We start from the raw sequence: 20178 nt of genomic DNA, 5'->3' as shown, positions 1-20178 counted from the left end.
AATAAACTTTATGATGAATTATTGCTCTAATCAGGTCTAAATTCTTCTGTAATTAATTTAAATCAATTATAAAAAAATTACTTTGCATGAAATTTATGATAAATAAATTTTAATGTTTAAAGTAATTAATTAAAAATATTCTTATCAATTACGAAACATTTAATTTATACAGTTTATCTTGTGATAATAAAATAATATAATTATCTGTTGCAATAGCACCCATAATTGATGTAGAATCAGCACCTAAATCAATTATTTTTTGTTTAGCCACCAGAGCATTTTGTTGTGGTTTTTCATACAGAAATCCGTGTCGTTTGTGTTCAATAATTGCGACATAATTACCACTAGCAGGTGATATACAAAATTTTTTGTTTGCTTTACTGGCTTCTACATATCCGAAACCGGGAAAAATATTTTTATGCACTAATTCCCATTCTTCGTTCCTATTAACAGGTTCCCATACACAACCGTCGTGGTTGTAACGTGCACAGAGTACTTGGCATGTTTTTAATTTATGCGTAAACAGAATACGATTGTGTGAAGTTAATATAGTTAAGTGTGTTGTTGTACAATTGGTTAAATTAATTCGTTGTAACATATTTTCACCTCCCTCTAAATCACATTCCTCTAGTTGTTCTGCATTGAAGCCTATAGCTGGTTGGTCACTGTCATTACCTTGCTGTTCTGAGCATAGGTGAGCTAATCTATAACAAAAATTCTTTTATTTTTAAAAATATGTTTTTTATTACCATAAAAAAAAAAATTGCAACTGGTGGCGCAAAAAAACCCAACATTTTTTTTTGGTTTATAAAATTATACCGTAGCTAGAAAAAAAATTGAAAAAAAAAAATTTAATTTTTGACAATTTTTGAAATTTAAAAAAATTTGGAGCTAGAATATTAAATATTATTAAATATTAAATTTCCTTAAAATAAGAACCACCTAATTGTATTATAAACCATGGATAAAAAAATAGAAATTCTACTAACAATATCAAAATAAATTTATTAATTTACCTTGAATGTATTTCAGAAGCTAATGCATCATTAGGTAAACATTCACCATTAGTGTCATTTTTAATTAATTCATTCCACATTTGTCCACTTTCGTGTTTCATTAATTCCAGCTTCAACGTATCATTTTCACAATTCCAGGTAGCTAATTCATGATCCAGACGAAAAGGTACTTCTCCATTTATTAAAACTTCATCTTCAATTACAATTGAAATATTAGTTGCCGATACTTTAACATTTGGTTTTGAGCTTTTGTGCTTTTGTGGAATTTTAATCCACACTGTTAAAGATTCTTCATCCTGTGACCAAGAATATTTAGGTATTTTAATATCTGGAATTTTACTACCTTCACTAAAATCTTTTTCCTGGAGACCATTCAATGAATCGTGAGTAAATTTTGCGGGATCTTGACTTAATAAATTTATATACTCGCCATTAGGTTCAATAAAAACATATTCAATGGGTCCGTTAATCGCCAATTCTTGTTTTTTATGAAACTCAAGACCTTCATGCCAGTGTCCGGGATTCTTTAATTTATAAAATAACAAAATTAATTTTGATTGTTTTTTTCCGTTAGTTGTGACAATTGCGCATGTTGATATTATCAATAAATTTTTTGGCTCAACGTATCGAGCATCTAGCAAAATTCCTGGTTCAGTGTTTTCTATCAGCAGAGATGAAGAGAGTTTGCTTGTCAGAACTACCTCGAGTACTGTGTCACCACGTGATAAAATAACAACTTCATTCCCAGCAAATGCTATCGTTGGATTAAATTTATATGATGGATCACATTCAATGTTTTGTGTTTCCACTTGATTGAGACTGCCATCCTCTTTCAGCTGCCATACTCCATAATCTTGATCCCAAAACCAGCATGATGAATCATATGGATTTTCAAATAAATGATTGTGAAAAGCAAATAATTTGGCTTCCAACCATGAATCTTGATTGCTTGATGGCTCTTTGTGTTTGATATCTGTAATTTTTTTATTTTTAAATTAGAAAATTCGAATTTAAAATTTTAAATACAAATGTCAATGAGTTTACAAAGGTTAAAATTTAAGGAATATAAATAAATTCATTATTTACGTTTACATAGTTCTATTTCTTCAGTTATTGGTATAATTTCAGATGAAAATTGATATTTTTCAAATTTATTATTTAATAATTCTTTTTTTGGTCTTAAATCCACTATTTTTGTCATTTTTAACCCGGCAAGAATGATTGATGTGTGAAGAAAATATTTTCAATTAGCAGCGCCATCTGCTTACACTTACCTGCAGGTATTTCTATGTGCATTTAAAAAATAAAGAAATATTAGAAATTATTTAAATTTCGCGCGCCTTAATTTTTTAGCCAATCAGGAATCAAGAACCATATTTTTGCGTCCCTGATTTCTTATTGGCTAAAAAATTAAAGCGCGCGAAGCGCGCAATTTGAATTCCTAGGCATATAATAAAAAAAAATTTTTAAGAAAAAAAAAATGCAAAAATGATCGAAGAAAAATGTTAAAAAAAATAAAAAAGATTTTATTATAATAAAAATTTAGCTATACCGTATAAATATAAAATCATTAATTATCATATGAATTTAATTCAATATTATTTAAAATTTTTTTGAATCAACTAATTTTGAAATTGCAAAATATCAATAGTTTACAATCGATAATTATAAAATATTTTAATTATTTACTTAAAATAATATATGTTTCTTATAAAATAATTCATTATTTATTATTTAACCTAGTGATAATATCTTTTTAATTAATATTTAATCAAAAATAATATTAATTGTATGAATTAAAAGAAAAATATTTGTATATAAAAAAAATACTTTGTATATAAATTTTTATAACGTGTCAATTTTTATTAAAAACAGTAAATTACACTATATTCTTTAAATATATATTTTTGTATATTATATACATTTAATAGAATAAAAAATACGTGATTTTGTGAAATAAATGAATAACAAATCCTGATTAATATTAATTAAGAGAAAAAAGAAAAATATGTAATCAATAATATTTTAAAAATCGTGAAAGTAACATTTAATAAAGCTTTAATAACATCATCTTATAATAATCTCTATAAATATTTTAATAATCGATCGATAAACTAATCTCAGTTGAGATAATTGAAAATCTACTGGTCAATTTTATTATAAAATTTAAATTTTATCCGACAGTTTGAATATCATCTATGATAAGAGAGCAGAGTCGCAGCCCACATTAATCGTTGCCAAATCCAGTGTGGTACTCTACATGGTCCTAAGCTAGACATTGCACCAGCTAAATGACGCATCCAGTCCCAAAGGCCCCAGGGTGCATGACCACCGTTGACGTAAAGTACATATGTAAATCCATCACGGCATTTACCACGTATTGAATAATAATATGGCAGAAAACTATGTAATCTAAAGTGACATCTTTGGTAGAATAATATTGCTGGTGCATTACTTGACAGTACATGAAGAAATACAGCTTTAACTATTGAACGTTCTGGTGCTGTCACGTGTGCCAATAACTGTTCAAGTAATAACGAAGCAATACCATTTCTTCTATAAGCACGACGTACACCCAATGATAATATATATCCAACGAGTGATTCTTTACCTAAACTTGAACACAATATACCTTGGTCTTCTTTATTTAATGTCGCAAATGGTTTTATCTCAGCGACTATCAATCCAATTATTACACCGCCAAATACTGCTGCCAGTGAATAAAATCGTGATGAACTGGTTATATCTTCATACCATGAGTACGGATAATCTAATAATTTAATAAAATTCGATTGGTTAATAAATAAATAAGTAAATTTATTTATGGTGGTCTTTACAAAAAAAATGATCAAAAATAAATGATACTAAAGTTAGCCGACGTTTAAAAATTTTAGCATTTTTTTTTAATAATTAAATTACAAGAAAAAAAATACTTCAAAAAAATTACACGTATAATTTTTGAAATTTTCAACATGTGAAATTTTTTCTTATAATATATAATAACCATATTATTATTATTATTATTATTATTATTATTATATATTTAATTTATATAATAATAATTTTTTTGTGATTATTTTTTCAATAAAAAAAATTATTAAAATTTTCAGATATCGGCTAATTTAATTTTCAATAATACTTAAGTTAGCCGACGTTTTTAATTTTTTAATTATTAAATTAGAACTAAAAAATATTTTTAAAAAATTTTACGCATTTTTTTTCAAGTTTTTTACAATTGAAATTTTTTTTTTTTTTTATTTTTTTGTAATCATTTTTTCAGTGAAAAAAAATTCTAAAAATTTTTAGATGACTAATTTAATTTTCATTAAAAATCATAAAAATTAATTTAGCAGATATTTAATAATTATAATAATTTTTCTAATAAATAAATTACTGCATTAAAAAAATAGAAATTTCGAAATTTTAATAAATTAAAAATCCAATTTTTTAAAAATCATTTTTTGGAACTAATTTTTTTGTTAAATAAAATAAAAAAATTCTCTAATGACAGCTAACTTAAATATAATTCAAAAATCAGGGCGTCAAACCAAAAGACCCCCTAAAATAAATACTACATAGTGAAAATAAATTTACCTATCGGAAACCAGTCTTGACAAAGTGCACGTACTTCTTCTAAATCTTCTGGACAAAGAAAACGCAACTGAACATCACCAAGAAGACATAGTGGAACTGTCACAGACGACGAGGATGACGTTGATGACTTGTTGGAATTATATACAAAATTTTGTGGACGGTTCTGCTCATTTTTATTATTCTCACGATTATATTTATTACTCGTAACTCCAATAGCTGCTGTTCCGGTTGTTGAAGGTGATGACAGTGAGCCACCCGAAGGTGATGCAGAAGTATTATAACGTTCTAATGAAATAGCCATTTTATTATAACCATTGCACTCACGGTGTTGTTGTTCTTGTTGTTGTTGTTGCTGCTGTTTGTAGTTACTGGGTGTAGCGTTCTTCATTAATTTATTCCCAACAAATACTTGTAAATTCTGATTTGTTTCGATTACAACAGCACCAGCCATCACATATTTTAGTTAATTCAATCCACATATTTAAGCATCGTTTTTTTTTTTTTTTTCAATCTTTTTTTAGATAGTCAATCAATCACAATAATATCTAAAAATGACGTTATAAAAAAAAAAACAAACACTTGAATCGCGTTAAAACTTTAAAATGACTCACGTTACCAGTTGTCTTCCTCGAATACCTTATTCCTATTTTAGTTGTCATTTTTATTCAATGGTTCATTGTTATTTATATTTAATATATAAGTATATATTTTTTTTATATAATAATTGTGTTATATACATTTGACAGTAAATATATAATTAACAAATATTTTTTTTTGTCAAATTACAGGTTAAATTTTTAAAATATTTGGCGTGTAAATTGTACTTTTGTTAACGTTGGTAATGATCGATGATTAAATTAGTCCTGATAATTAACAATAATAGACGATGCTGATAAATTGATAAGCATATAAAAGATATTTGTATATATATATATGTAATATACAACACAATCAAGTAATTTTTTTTAATTTGTGGCAGTTTGATGTTTGGACAAGTCGAACAGCTGTTTGACGTAGTTGCGCGCCTCTACAACTCACTACTCAACTAATACTCGCTAAATAAATACACATCACATTATTACGTTGTAGACACAGGACTGACACATTATTATCATGAGTTTGCTCCTTTTTAATCTATATATATTACAAATTTATAAATTAATTAAGAAAAGTTAGTCTTTTAATTATTTTATTCAACAGTCGTCTTTAAAATATTTTAAAAATGGCGGCTAATAAAAGTGTTACGGTATTAGCTCCCAATGGAAGACGTCAAAATGTTAAAATTACTCCAAATACAACAATTTTACAGGTAATTTTTATTGTTATTATTATTATGTTTGTATTAATTTTTAACTGGAAATTTTTATCAAAATTTTTAATGAAAATTATTAATGATTTATTACTGCAACGTTTTAGGTCTTGGAAGAAGTTTGTCAGAAACAAGGTTATGCATCCAAAAAATGGGATTTAAAGTAAGTTTTAGGTTTTGTAAATTATTACAATTACTTGTGAAAATTAATTTAGCAGAAATTTGATAATCTTAAGAATTTTTTTAACAAATAATGACATTAAAGTTAGCTGTCACTTGACAATTTTTTTATTTTCTTTAACAAAAAAATTATTTTTAAAAAATTGCATTTTTAATTTATTAAAATTTCTACAAGTCCATTTTTTTAATAATTTTTTTTTTTGCCATAATTTATTTCTTATAAAATTTTTTTAAATTATTAAATATATGCTCCATTAATTTTCATCAAAAAAATTGACATTTAGAAATTTTAAATAATAAAAAATGCAATTTTTTAAAAATAATTTTTTAGAAAAAATAATTCAAAAATGGTTAAGTAACTGCTAACTTTAATTTCATCAATTACATACACTATCATTTTTTTTTTTACCAAATAATTAAACAATTTTTACTTTACAAGAAACGAAAAAAATTCTTTTAGCTCGTTTCTTCAAAAAGTCTGAATAAAATCGAATTTTTTTTCTTAAATTATTAATTTGTAATGTACTAAAAACTCTCGATAATTATTTTCACTAATTAGACACATGAATACGATATTGGATGTTAATTCGATATTCCGTTTCACGGGGTTGCCTAATAATGCACAACTGGAGATGACACCGAGGCCAACTGAACGAGCAATGTCTGTGGTGACGATTGGTATCCAGTTGGAAAATGGTCAAAGACTAATGGGTGATTTTAGTCCAGTGACGACGTTAAGTGAGATAATCAATGTTCTTTGTTCAAATGAGCAAGCTGATGATACTGTTATTATCTACATGCACCAAGAAGTAATACTTTTAGAATATATATTTAAATATTTTATAACACTGAAAATAATTGATTTTTTTTACATTATTGAGTTTTTACAGTCAATATAATTTTTTAATTCTGATCTAGTAAATTTTTGGAATTCAAAAAATTTTTTAAGGCTAACAATTAATTATTAATGATTAATGATAATTTTTTATTAATAATTAATGATTAAAAAAAAAAATTATACGCCCTTTTGGCTTTAGAATTTTTTGTCTTAGAGCCAAAAGGGCGTATGTAAAATTTTTTTTATTAATTTTTCTTAAAAATCTAAATATCTTTTCTTAATTTATAGATTAATAATTATTGTTTGCTTTTTACAGTTACACGGACAAGATAATTTACAAAAAACAACATTACAATCACTAGGACTTAATAATGGTCGAGCAATGCTACGACTAATACACCGTGACCTCAATAAGCTGAACACCCAGGCTCATGTAGCAGGACAATTGGCTTCAAAACCCAACAAGTCAAATGAGAAAGATCGGGGTGGAAAGAATAGTCAAAAATCAAGCGGTACTTCCGTTACTGATCAAATAAAAAAAGTTATCAACGATCCCCTTGCTTTGCTGAGATCCGAGAAAAGTGAAAAAGGTCAAAATAAATCTGGAGGGAGTAATAAAAAAATGCCCGGTAGCGGGCATGTCTTAGGAAGAAGCAGAAACTAAAACTGAGACTGTAGTCCAGCAGCCACCTGAAAGTAAACCTGCCAAAATAATTGATCAAGTTGAAACAGAAGCTGATAACGCCATGGAAACAAATCAAGATAGTCATGAAACAATTGTTAATGAGCCAATAGACTTTGTAGGAAATTTATATTTTTTTTAAAATATTTTTTATTGCCAATAATTGAATGTTTGTATTTTATTTTAGTTGGGAGAAAGAAATGCCTTGGTGTTTAATCAAGTTGGAGCACAAGCGGTTTCTCATGAGGATTTGCCGGATAATTTCTTTGACCTGACTGTTGATGATGCCAAGACGTTACTTCGTGACGCTAAACGTCAGCGAGAGGACATTGAGGGAGCGCCATTAACAACCAATGCTCAGCGTCAGTTAGAACGCAATCGAGCAACTCTTAATAAGCTTCATAAATATCGGCGGACTATTTTACGAATACAGTTTCCGAATCAAATGGTTTTGCAAGGCATCTTTGGTCCACTTGAAACTGTACAGTTGGTTAAAGATTTTGTTAAAGATTATTTAGCTAATCCTGAAGAAGACTTTACTCTTTGTAAGATTATTTGTCCTTTGAATTGTTGTTTAAGGGGACTCTCTTAAATTTTATTTCTATACGAAGGCAATTACTAATGCTCGCAAATTTTTTTACACTTATTCTATTACTTATTAACTAAACAAAAATGAAAATTAAGACAGAAAAAATTTTTTTTAAAAAGAGGAACTTCAGCGCCATTTTTTGAATTAAAAAAAATTTTTTTTTGTCTTAATTTTCATTTTTGTTTAATTAATAAGTAACAAAATAAATTTAAAAAAATTTTAAAAGCATTATATTAGACATTCATATAAAAATAAAATTTTTTAAAAATAGCTTAAATTTTAGTCTGCTAGACCATGGGGTCCCCTTAGATTTAAAAAAATTAATAATTAATTATTTCAGATTGTACACCACCGAAAAAAAATTTAACACCACAATCTCGACTTATTGATGAAAATCTGGTGCCTTCGGCAATTATTTATTATTCAGGATCATCAAAATTGAAAGCTGATTTGAACACAAAATTAGTTGATCCTAAAATTGCTAGTGTCCATGCGATTAAATCGAGGTAAGTAATTATATTAGTATATTAATTAATAAATGAATAATAAAATTGTTTTAATTTTTTATTCAAGAATTGCAATGACTCGAGATGAACCAAATAATTCTGGTGATTCAAACGCTAACGTCGTATCCGATAATGTTGAATTAAGACCAAGTATCTCAAATGAATCAGTACCCAGTAGTAGTGGTGCTGAAGGATCGAATGTATTTAATTCCGATCGAATTAAGAATTACACTCCAAAGTGGTTCAAAAATGCTTTTAAGTAAATATAAAATATTATAAAAAAAAAAATCATCAAACTTTTAAAAAGTATTTTTTTAAATTTAATTTTTGTTCACCTGAGGGGTTTTAAAAATAATGATTGTAGGAGATTACAGTTGGTAAATAAAATTTAAGGAAAAGAATCATTGCATAGGCAGAAAATGGTGCATTTATTGCAGCTATTGGTGTACATCAGGATGAAAATCCAGGCTTTAAGGATTCAAGCGCAAACGCACCTCTTTTTTTTTTTTTATTTTTTTTCGTTTTTTGATTATTTTTTTTCCTTTTTTCACTGTTATTTACAAAAAAGAGTAAAAAGAATACAGTAATGATAAAGTGTAAAAACAACAATAAAAATCAAGTTTTCTTATCATAATAAACGAGTGATGTAAATGATTAATTATTAATAATAGCACAGTGTTTTTTTTTTTTTTTTTTTTTTTTTTCCCCCATGTTTTAAGTATAAGTATAAAGCTTTTTGTCTTAGCGTAAATTCATTAGTATTAATAGAATGATAATAATAATCAAAGTTAATTGATATAATTAACTTTGAAGATCAGGAGGAACAGTAGTTGGTGATTGAAGTTGTAAATGCATAAGACGTCGAACAGGACCACCAATAATATTACCAGCTGGTCCAGCACCACCGGCTTCTTCTTCTATACTCTCCATTAAATTAGATTCAACCGAGTCTTTAAAACGGCTTGACATACTGGCTGTATCTTTAACTAATTCAGCTTCAAGCTGTGCATCCATTAATTTCATGTACTTGTCCATTTCACCGCCACGTTCGTCTTCTTCATCACCACCGAGAGAACCTTCAGAGCTACCGTCAAATTCACCATCACCACCAGGCACCACAAGATCTAAAATATCACGCAGAGTGCTGTCAAAAACTTCTGGATCAAAATCTATTCTTCCAACGTCTTCAATATCATTTTTATTCTCATCATCACCGCGAGACTCACTTGAAAATTCAATACCATCAGCGTCACTGTTTTGATTTAAAAATACCTTGACTTTGTCCTTAATACTAATCGATTCTTGAGGTGTCTTTTTGCTGCTGCGAGCCCAGTGTTGTCCCAACATAGCTTCTAACTGTGCTGCATCGACAGTCAACCAGCTGTCGTCGTCCGGAGGACTTAGAGAAGCTTCATCTTGTGCGTGCATTTCAAAATCTTCGGTTTTAACATTTTTCCACGCTTCTAAGATCTTTAATGCTGCACTGTCATCGGTTAACACGTGGGTTGTGTTTAATGGATGAGCTATTAAGTACTCTTTAGCTGTCTGTGTCAATCTTTTTCGTTCTTTACTACCTTCAAGGGTACTTCTAAAGTACCCGCTAGCTTCTAAACGACGACGATACTCTCTCCATTGATTGTCATCTATACTTTCAGATGATTCATTACGTTTTAATTGTTCATTAGCTCTGGCTACCAGCATCTCTAAGCCACAAGCTATTTTAATACCTAATATATGTGCGTTATATTTCGGACTGTTAGTTGGTGGAGAATTCCAACCGGTTCGGGGATCACCGTTGTAACGACAATGTGAACTCATTGCGTACAAACACTTGGTCATTTGGACATTCACCATGGTACGTTGTTCTGGTGGAAAATATCTCATGGCACGACATACCTAAAACATTTTCATTTTGTTATAATTTAATGTAGAAAAATATTTTAAATATTCTTGCTTAAAATTCTGTATTAAAATGCGTACACGAAGATAAAAATATCGTTAGAATGAGGAGACGTATTTAGTCATTTTTTTTAGACAAAAAATGAAAATTTGAAATTTTTAATATTTTAAAAAAATTCGACAAAGTTAAAAAATTATTAAAGTTTCTACAAGTCCATTTTTTTAATAATTTTTTTTTTTGCTATAATTTATTTATTAAAAAAAATTAAAACAATTGTGAAGTGACAGCTACCTTTAATGTCATAGTCATTTTAACAATATTTATTTTTCCGTGTAAGAAAAAAAAAAATTGACAAACCGTTCTTTCCGAGGGATCTGAATGAACAATAGTTCGTACCGCTGGAGCAATAAGTCCTGGATTTTGAGCAAGTATTGAAGCAGCTTTTTCCGGCAAAAAAGCCCGTGCTTTATGTTTCCTTAAGTTTAATTCATCTGGATAAGCAGCCAGTCGTTTCTTCAATGTATCCTGTACTTCACGAGACAGTAAATAATTTTGTGAATTTTCAGATATGCGTTTCAATTGTTGAATCGGTAGCACACGTCTGTCTTGAATAACGTGGATTCGTCCATCGAAAATATAAACACGATCTTGGCAGTTTTCTGGCTCAAGCCAACGGGGAAGAAAATCAGCAGTCTCAATCAGTAAAAATTCACCATCTGAATCAACTATTCTAGCAATTAATCCGTCAAAGGATTCGGTTAGTTTAAAGATCAGGAACACAGTGAACCATTCGTCGCCTACGTCTTCGTCAAATCTAAGCGATGCATAAATATGCGGCACAAAGGATAAGTCTAGAATATTTTAATTATTGATTATTGTTGGTGACAAGTAACAATGAATAATAAATTATTAATTAGTGAAAATAGTTTAGATACTTACCGTGGGATACAGTTGAAGAATGGAGCATTTGATTAAGTACTATTGCTTGTTTGGTTCTTGGATAAAATACTAGAGAATCATGATGCCAAAGATAATCATTTGTAAATTTATTGATAAACTCATTGTATTTAATTATTTCGTCGTTTAGTATTGTTTCGGTCACACTATCTGTTTCCATTGAATAACAAAATTTTGGATAAAGAAAACACTCAAGAGTATCTTCATTTTGTACTCGAATGGCAGCCATTTTTCAATTTGTTTAAATTATAATTAATAAATAATTAAATTAAATTATTTTTATTAATTTTTAATTTAAATAAATCTAAATATACTTTCAGAGTTAAAAAAGTAACCTACAAAACAAAAACCTAATAACCACTTGATTAGTTTTAGATTTCACCACTAGAGTTGACATTTTTTTTTTCCTTTTTTTTCTCAGATTTAAATTAGAGAAAAATTAATAAGTAAAATTAATTAATTAATTATTGTGTTGATAATTTTATTTTTAATAATATATAAAAATTAATTTAGCAGATATTTCATAGTTTTAAGAATTTTTTTAACAAACAAATTGTGGCAAGAAAAAATTAAAAAAAAAAAATTGACATGTAGGAATTTTATAAAATTAAAAATGCAATTTTTTAATAATAATTCTTCAGAACAAATTTAACGACATTAAGGTTAGCAGTCACTAAATAATTTTTTAATTTTCTTTAACAAAAAAATTATTTAAAAAAAATTGCATTTGTAGTTTTTTAAAATTTCTAAATGTCAATTTTTTTTATAAATTTTTTTTGTGCCACAATTTATTCGTTTCAAAAATTTTTTTAATTATCAACTATCTGCTAAGTTAATTTTCATAATAATTAAAAAAATTATTTTTAAGTTATTATTGCTTAAATTAAATTAATTTAATAATATAAATCAATTTCATGATTTTTCACATTTCAAATTGGTGATTGTGCGCATGTGCAAAAGTGATGACAGAAATTATCTCTTTTTTTTTTTTTTTTTTTTTTTTTTTCTTCAGTGAGTGGACGTGTTATTTGAACTACGGTTTTCGGTAAATTTGGAGGTTAGTAACCTGCCAATAATAAATAATGAAAGAATATTCTTACATTTGGCGATTATTTACAACATACGGTATTCCATTAGTAGTACCATGCATAATATATTACTTAATCGAATCAATTCGAAGAAAGAAGGGAAAAAATTCGCTTGATGGAAAGGTGGTGCTGATCACTGGTGCTAGTTCAGGTTTAGGCGAAGAGTTAGCTCATGTTTTCTACAGTTGTGGTTGTAAAGTAATTTTAGTAGCCAGAAGAAACGAAGAATTAATTAGAGTAAAAAACTCACTAATTAAAACACATCCGAATGTTAAAAAATACCCACCAATGACAATATCACTAGATTTAACCAAATTTGACGTTTTAAACGCAGAGGTTGACAAAATATTGAATATTTATGGTCGGCTAGACATTCTGATCAACAATGCCGGTATTTCCTACCGAGGAAGAGCCGACAAAACAACCATCGACGTAGACATGAAAGTAATGATGATAAATTATTTTGCTCAAATCGCTCTTGCAAAAGCTGTCATTCCCTTGATGATAAAGCAACAATCTGGACACATTGTCTGTGTCAGCAGTGTACAAGGAAAAATTGGCATTCCTTACAGGTCAGCTTACGGAGCTTCGAAACATGCTCTTCAAGCTTGGTGTGATTCTGCTAGAGCTGAGTTAAATAAGGACTCCATCAAAATCACTGTTGCAAGTCCAGGGTACATCAAAACGTCTATATCCCTCAACGCTGTCACGGAAGCCGGTAAATCCTATGGTAAAATGGACAAATCAATTCAAGAAGGCTACGAACCTAAATACGTTGCTAATCAAATATTGTCAGCAGTTTTGCGAGAGCAAAACGAAATTATGACAGCTCCTCTTTTAGTCAAATTTGCTTGTGTGATCAGGAGCTTAATTCCATCAGTTTATTTTAAAATTATGAATTTTCGAGCGAAAAAATTAGTCAATGATTAATAAAACAATGTTCTGTAACATTGTTTAAAAATATTTGTCAAGAATAATGTCGTTTATTTCTTTATTTTATTTGTAAAAAAAAAAAATAAATAATATTTTTCAACATTATATTATCATTAATGCTACAAATAAAATTTATCTATGTGTAATTAAAATGTTAAAATATTTACAATTTAGCTGTATAATTTTTTTTATGAAATCAAGAAATTTTCTAGGTAGATTTTTAAATTGTTAAAATGAATTGCAATTATAAATGATAAATTTTTTTATTTGTTTATAATTGAAAGATTTTTAAAAATTATGGTAAAAAAAAAACTATTAAAAAATAGATTTGTAGGAATTTTAATAAATTAAAAATGCAATTTAAAAAAAATTTTTTTTTTAAAGAAAATTCAAAAATTGTCGTCAGTTTTTTTTTTTTTTTAATTTTTTAAGGATTCTATTGTGGCCTAATAATAATAATTATAAATAAACATAGATAATAAAAAATAAATTTAAAAATTTTTAAATGTTTATTTTTATAAAATTTTATTAATTGATTTAAAAAATAGTGAAAATTTATTAGCCTATAAATTTACGGGTCCCTAGATGGAAAACTAGAGGAATTTTACGGTGTTGATATTTAGCAAAATTATGTCATTAAATTTAGCTGTCATTTCACAATTTAAAAAATTTTCTTTACTAAATAAATTATAGCAAAAAAAATTATTAAAAAAATGGACTTGTAGAAATTTCAATAAATTAAAAATGCAATTTTTTAAAAATAATTTTTTTGTTAAAGAAAATTCAAAAATTGTCTAGTGACAGTTAACTTTGATGTCATAAAATTACATGACTCTAAATAGTTTGAAAATCGCGTCTATTTAAAATTTATGAAAAATCACCTTTACCCTAAATTTTAAATCCCCAATCGGAGCATGAAATTTGTATTTGTCCGTACACATGTACAATAGAGCCATGTTTAAAAGCATGAGCGATAGTTGTGAGCAGCAGCAGTGGCAGCAGTAACTATAAAAGCAATAAAATTCTCATCTCTCTTTACTATACTTGTAAGTGCTCGCGAGAGATGATGATCAAATATTATCGCAGCCGTATTGTTGAACATGAAGCCCTAATGAAGTATGGTACGTTCACCCAAAATGGCAGCGAGAGGGCTGCTGGAAGGCCGATCGTCAAATTGTCTCAGAAAATACCGAATATTTTTTATTATTGTCGGTACGATAATGTGTGTACAAATTTATCTTGCATATTCCTTTTTTAAGTTACAAAATCAAGATCACACGTCAGTTCGTTCATTTGATGAGGTAAATAATAAATCTTTTTTAGTTAACCTTGTACTTATTTTACTCTCATCGTTAATCATAAATAAACAAACCAATAAAATTATTATTGTTTTAAAGTAATAAAATATTGATTAATTTTTAATAATATTGAAGTTAGCCGTCAGCTGTCAATTTAAAAAATTTTTTTAACAAATTAATTATGATAAAAAATTTTCACTTGTAATTTTTATATGATATTAGAGTTAGCTGTAACTTGACAATTTTTTTAATTTTATTTAACAAATAAAATTGTTCCAAAAAATTATTTTTAAAAAATTGCATTTTTAATTTATTAAAATTTCTAAATGTCAATTTTTTTTAATTTTTTACAGCAGTAATTTATTTATTAAAAAAATTATTAAATATCTGATGAATTAATTTTTATTAATTTTCACACATTAAATTTTTTTATAATAATTTAATTGCTATAAAATTAAAAAAAAAAAAATGTTTAATTTTTTTATTTATTCAATTATAACAAAAAAATATTTAAAAAAAATTGCATGTGTAATTTTTAAAATTTTCTGCATGTGAAATTATTTAAAAAAATTTTTTTAAAAATAATTTTTCAATAAAATAAATTATTAAAATTTTTAAATGTCGGCTAACTTAATTTTCATAATTTTTACACTAACAATATTTTTTTTTTTTATTGCAGGTTAACTCTGCGAAAATTGACAGGAGTGATGGGTTACCACAACAATATAAACAATTAAAATTGCCACCTGACAAACATGCCATCAATGGGAATAATAATAATAATAATAATAATGATAATAATAATAACAATCATAATAGTAACAATAAAATACCATTAATACAAAATCGTACAGTTAAAGCAATTAAATTAGAGAGAGAGTCGTTGAGCTTTGTACCAAGTTGTGATGTGATAGGACGTGAAGCAATAAGTGCTATCACTCGAGCACGTAGTCAAACATGTAAAGAAATAATTGTCAATGTGTCATGTTTGAGTCAACAGGGTGAACTTTATCCTGATCGACTATTTTCATCGTGTCCACATTCTTTAGGTTTCATCAGAACTCCTAAAAATTTAGGATGTTTTAAAGATGACAAAATTTTAAGGATTTTATCAGATTACTATATCGCTTTAAAAACAAATAATTCACCAGAGAATTGTGCCTTCTTGTGTTTACAATCTGGTTATCCTTATGCAGGAACTGAATATTCGTATGTATTTTATTACTTTGTTTTTATCTGATTAAAAAAAAAATTTTTTATAGTACTAAAATATGAAAATAAAATTAGCCAAAATTTAAAAATTTTTAGAATTTTTTTATTGAAAAAATTATTACAAAAAAATTAAAAAAAAAATTTGCACGTGTAAAAAACTTCAAAAACTGCAAGTGCAATTTTTTAAAAATATTTTTTTGTTTTAATTTAATTATTAAAAAATTTAAAACATCGGCTAACTTTAATGACATTTATGATGAAAATTAAGTTAGCCAACATTTAAAAATTTTTAGAATTTTTTTTTATTAATTATTTTTTTATTTAGAACGGAGTGTTTTTGTGGTATTGATGAGCCATCGTTTATGAAGCGCCTACCGGACTCTAGCTGTAACTTGAAATGTTCAGGAGATCCTAAACAGTCCTGTGGTGGTTATTTAGCTATGAATGTTTATCGTACGGGTATTCAAAGTAAGTCTTTTTGTTTCTTATTCAAATTAAATTTTTTTTACTGTTTAACAATTATTTAGTTTTAAAATTGCACGTTTTATTGCAGAATTCAAGGTTCAGGAAGCCAGAAATTCAAGTATCAAAACTGGTATTGAAAAACCAGCGAGAATAGCTTTTTTATTGACAATTAATGGACGAGCTAGTCGACAAGTTAAACGTTTAATTAAAATACTTTATGATCCATCACATTTTTACTATATTCATGTTGATGCAGTAAGTATTTAATATTGTTAACACTTATAAAAAAATCCAAAATAAAATACTTTAAATAACTCTAATTTAATAAAAGCAAATTTAAAGATTTAAATTTGTATTCGAGCCCGGGCACAATCGCGTCAGACCTCATTGTGTTTTCTTGGAGTTTATGATTAAGAATTACTAAAAATAACTGTTACTCTATATCTGCGATTTTAATGTACAGAATAATGGTGATTTAGGACAATATTCTAGAGATGTTGTAGAATTTAATAAGACAAAAAAAAATCGATTTTTTGAAACCATGAAACCCATGTGACCCCTTAAGCCACTAAATATTTTAGATTAGTCTTTCAAAAAGCATTTTATAATAAAAAATTTAATTTGATTTGTTTATTTGATTCCAGAGACAAGATTACATGTATCGTGAAATGTTAAAAGTGGAAAAAGTATGTCGGAATAAAAACATCAAGGTAGCAAGAGGATTAAATTTACGTCATGCAAGTATATGGGGTGGTGCTAGTCTACTAACAACACTGTTGACATCAGCTCAACAAATGTTACAACACTCGGCCCATTGGGATTTTTGGTAAATTTATCAGAATCTGATTTTCCAATCAAAAGTAATAGACAATTAGTAGATTTTCTAACGTGGAATAGAGGATATAATTTTGTCAAGTCCCACGGTAGAGAAGTCCAACGATTTATATCAAAGCAAGGCCTGGATAAGACATTTGTTGAATGTGAAGCGCGAATGTGGAGATTGGGTGACAGAAAACTACCCAAAGGTATACAAATTGACGGGGGTAGTGATTGGGTAGCGCTGAGCCGTGATTTTGTTGAGTATGTTGCTAAGCCAAAGCCCGATGATCTTGTCGCTGGATTATTAAAAGTATTTCAATACACACTACTGCCTGCTGAATCATTCTTTCATACTGTCCTCAGAAATTCAAAATTCTGTGATACTTACGTTGATAATAATTTACACGTAACTAATTGGAAGCGTAAATTGGGATGTAAATGCCAGTACAAAGCTATTGTAGATTGGTGTGGCTGTAGTCCCAATGATTTTAAGTCTGATGACTTTAATCGTATTCGCAACACTGAAGATCGTAATTTATATTTTGCCCGTAAATTTGAGCCAGTTATTGATCAACGGATTATTGATAAAGTCGAACAATGGCTTTATCCAGAAAAATATAACGACAGTAAATCAAAGAAGGGTTACGATATGTATTGGCAAAATTTGTATCATCAAGCAGATTTAAGTCCAACGTGTGATGATACCTTGCTGACAATTTCAAACTCACTTGCAAGACTAACTTTCGCTAAATTTTCTATTAATTATACTAATATTCGTCTTTTAGAAACAACTGCGTATTTTAAAGATAATAAATTTAATGCTATTTTAATATTAGCCGAAGCTGTAAGTCCAATTACAGCTACTGAGACAGATAATTTATCAAATAATAATAGTTATAGTAATATGAGTCGTAGTGATTATAATATTGGTATCAGTAGTAACAATATTAATATTAATATTCATAATAATTATTATTCTAATAATAATAACAATAATAATAATAATAATTTTCCAGAACGTATCGAAGCATTAGTTACGTTAAAACGTAATTATACTGTAAATAAAACTTGGGCTGGACGTATTAATTCGTTGTCAGTTAATACAGATTATGATCAAAAAGAGCAAACATTTAGAAATTTTATGGGTGGTATTGGCCCAGTATCAAATCCTATTTTAGCGTATGAATTTGATTTATCTCTAGTAACTCCGAGAAATTTAACAGCGCTATGGATTAATCCCAGTGGAAATTTGGTTGATGTTAGTTACTTACAAATTGAAGAATCATCATTGATTGGTTCTGTTAAATTGCAGCTAGATGAACCACTAGCTATCGGTAAATGGAATGTTTTATTAGTTACTGATACAGTATTAGCTGCTCAGTTAACATTTTTTGTTACGCCACTTGAATTCTGGAAAAATCGTAAGATTACATTAAAAAAAGCTCGTGAAATTCATAACGGGTTTGTAAATAGTAATAATAGTAATAAATCTGATCAACGCTTACCACGAGAAATTAACCGTAAATGGTTGGACATTCTTAAAGACGTGAATAATAAAAATAATTATCATTTAAAAAATAATGAAATTGATGAGAGAGTTGGACTGGATTTAAGTAAATGGATCGATGAACTTGTAACACAGTATTACTCTATTGATGATTTTTGCATCATTAATAAAGGTCAGTTACGCAATAAAATAAATAGTGGTAATAATGATAATAATTATTATATTAATAATTTAAAACAATGTTATCAAACTAATTGGAGCTCTGTGAGTCCTGATTCTAAGGCTGATCTTTATAATTTATGTGAAAAATAATGCGTACTAATGTATATTTTAAATTTTATTCCATGTGCCATCATCACAATGACTAATAATTATTTTTAATCATTAATCACTATCATTTACCACCAACGAACAAACGAAAAATAAATATTAACTAAATATCGTAAATGATTAATCGCCTTTGTACAAACTTGGTAAATATTTTTGTAATAAATTATTGTATATATGATATTGTATTTGTAAATAATTATTATTAATACATAAAATATTAAAAAATTAATTCATCAGGATATGAGTTTTTTTTTTTTAATTATTAATGTTAATAGAACAGTAAGAATTAAAAATTTTTAATTTATGCATTATAAAAAATATTTTTTTTTTTCAACATTCAAATTTTTATTTTGAATTAATCATATTATCGCACAATTTAAAAATTATTAAATTATAATTCATTAATAAGTCTGGATAAAAAATATTACCATAACATGCGACTACATTAAAATTAATATTTTTTACGACATGAGTCACGAGTAATGAAATAATGTATTTTATCAATTTTAATCAATTATTTGCTTGAAATTGAAAAAAAAAAAAAAAAAAAAAATGATATCAATTCGCATAAATTAAAATGAGTAAAAGCGTGTTATGTCCTGCGAGGTTACTAGATTCGCTGATGTTGACACCTCGTGGACAAGTGGGTTGTTTATTGTCACGCGGGATTTGATTTTATAATTTAATTTGAAATATACTAAAAAAATTACTGATTGAGATTGTGTGGCAAGGTATGATTTTTAAATGATAAGAGTTCAATTGAACTTTATGTTGATGTTTATTTAGAAATCAGAGAGATGGAGTGAATAGTTACAGCTCTCGGGGAGAAGTGAAGTCACAAAGTCTCAACTCTGACTCCTCAGCTTCACTTTCCCCCACTATGGTTACACGTATACACTTATACTATTGCTAGAACTACCCTTATACATAGTGCGTAATATAATATCTTACATGT

At 27.4% G+C, this 20178-nt stretch overlaps 6 protein-coding genes across 6 annotated transcripts; 3 read left to right on the top strand and 3 right to left on the bottom strand.

The window, feature by feature from the left end:
- Positions 1-22: 22 nt before the first annotated feature.
- Positions 23-2259, bottom strand: LOC141525226 (nudC domain-containing protein 1). Its single transcript, XM_074239620.1, has 3 exons — positions 2103-2259; positions 1017-1989; positions 23-704 (listed from the first exon to the last, which is right to left on the bottom strand). The coding sequence occupies exons 1-3, from the start codon at positions 2215-2217 to the stop codon at positions 149-151; spliced, it is 1644 nt and encodes a 547-aa protein (XP_074095721.1). The 5' UTR covers positions 2218-2259; the 3' UTR covers positions 23-148.
- A 798-nt stretch (positions 2260-3057) lies between these two features.
- Positions 3058-5401, bottom strand: Naa60 (N-alpha-acetyltransferase 60). Its single transcript, XM_074239865.1, has 2 exons — positions 4611-5401; positions 3058-3786 (listed from the first exon to the last, which is right to left on the bottom strand). The coding sequence occupies exons 1-2, from the start codon at positions 5059-5061 to the stop codon at positions 3209-3211; spliced, it is 1029 nt and encodes a 342-aa protein (XP_074095966.1). The 5' UTR covers positions 5062-5401; the 3' UTR covers positions 3058-3208.
- A 286-nt stretch (positions 5402-5687) lies between these two features.
- LOC141525237 (tether containing UBX domain for GLUT4) lies at positions 5688-9002 on the top strand. Its single transcript, XM_074239631.1, is given in 8 exon segments — positions 5688-5919; positions 6027-6082; positions 6659-6908; positions 7254-7591; positions 7593-7737; positions 7807-8164; positions 8549-8714; positions 8782-9002. Coding segments are annotated over 8 exon segments (1596 nt in total). The 5' UTR covers positions 5688-5832; the 3' UTR covers positions 8978-9002.
- Positions 9003-9123: 121 nt separating this feature from the next.
- Positions 9124-11920, bottom strand: Ecd (ecdysoneless cell cycle regulator). The gene is made up of 3 exons (XM_074239581.1): positions 11554-11920; positions 10972-11465; positions 9124-10610 (listed from the first exon to the last, which is right to left on the bottom strand). Exons 1-3 carry the CDS (start codon positions 11798-11800, stop codon positions 9516-9518), a joined length of 1836 nt encoding a protein of 611 aa, XP_074095682.1. The 5' UTR covers positions 11801-11920; the 3' UTR covers positions 9124-9515.
- A 658-nt stretch (positions 11921-12578) lies between these two features.
- Positions 12579-13827, top strand: LOC141525416 (dehydrogenase/reductase SDR family protein 7-like). The gene has a single exon (XM_074239915.1). The coding sequence runs from the start codon at positions 12654-12656 to the stop codon at positions 13587-13589; it is 936 nt and encodes a 311-aa protein (XP_074096016.1). The 5' UTR covers positions 12579-12653; the 3' UTR covers positions 13590-13827.
- Positions 13828-14615: 788 nt separating this feature from the next.
- Oxt (Xylosyltransferase oxt) lies at positions 14616-19456 on the top strand. The gene is given in 6 exon segments (XM_074239380.1): positions 14616-14893; positions 15570-16099; positions 16428-16570; positions 16656-16822; positions 17212-17389; positions 17392-19456. Coding segments are annotated over 6 exon segments (3015 nt in total). The 5' UTR covers positions 14616-14710; the 3' UTR covers positions 19206-19456.
- Positions 19457-20178: the final 722 nt, after the last annotated feature.

This window comes from Cotesia typhae, unplaced genomic scaffold (assembly GCF_013202065.1).
Source record: "Cotesia typhae breed Kobodo isofemale line unplaced genomic scaffold, CoteBio_Ctyphae contig_11, whole genome shotgun sequence".
In the NCBI taxonomy this organism is placed as follows: Eukaryota; Metazoa; Arthropoda; class Insecta; order Hymenoptera; family Braconidae; genus Cotesia; species Cotesia typhae.
Note: the sequence above shows the minus strand (reverse complement) of the source record. Positions and strands in the feature narration are given on the sequence as shown.

Bases quoted from the DNA above. Each gene is read 5' to 3' on its own strand.
- LOC141525226 (XM_074239620.1), bottom strand. From the start codon at position 2,217: ATGACAAAAATAGTGGATTTAAGACCAAAAAAAGAATTATTAAATAAT. The intron at 1,990-2,102 runs GTAAATAATGAA...AAAAAATTACAG, and splicing joins AGAAATAGAACTATGTAAAC to ATATCAAACACAAAGAGCCA. The intron at 705-1,016 runs GTAAATTAATAA...TTTTTGTTATAG, and splicing joins GCTTCTGAAATACATTCAAG to ATTAGCTCACCTATGCTCAG.
- Naa60 (XM_074239865.1), bottom strand. From the start codon at position 5,061: ATGGCTGGTGCTGTTGTAATCGAAACAAATCAGAATTTACAAGTATTT. The intron at 3,787-4,610 runs GTAAATTTATTT...TTAAATTATTAG, and splicing joins TCAAGACTGGTTTCCGATAG to ATTATCCGTACTCATGGTAT.
- Ecd (XM_074239581.1), bottom strand. From the start codon at position 11,800: ATGGCTGCCATTCGAGTACAAAATGAAGATACTCTTGAGTGTTTTCTT. The intron at 11,466-11,553 runs GTAAGTATCTAA...AAAATATTCTAG, and splicing joins TTCTTCAACTGTATCCCACG to ACTTATCCTTTGTGCCGCAT. The intron at 10,611-10,971 runs GTTTGTCAATTT...AAAATGTTTTAG, and splicing joins CAGATCCCTCGGAAAGAACG to GTATGTCGTGCCATGAGATA.
- LOC141525416 (XM_074239915.1), top strand. From the start codon at position 12,654: ATGAAAGAATATTCTTACATTTGGCGATTATTTACAACATACGGTATT.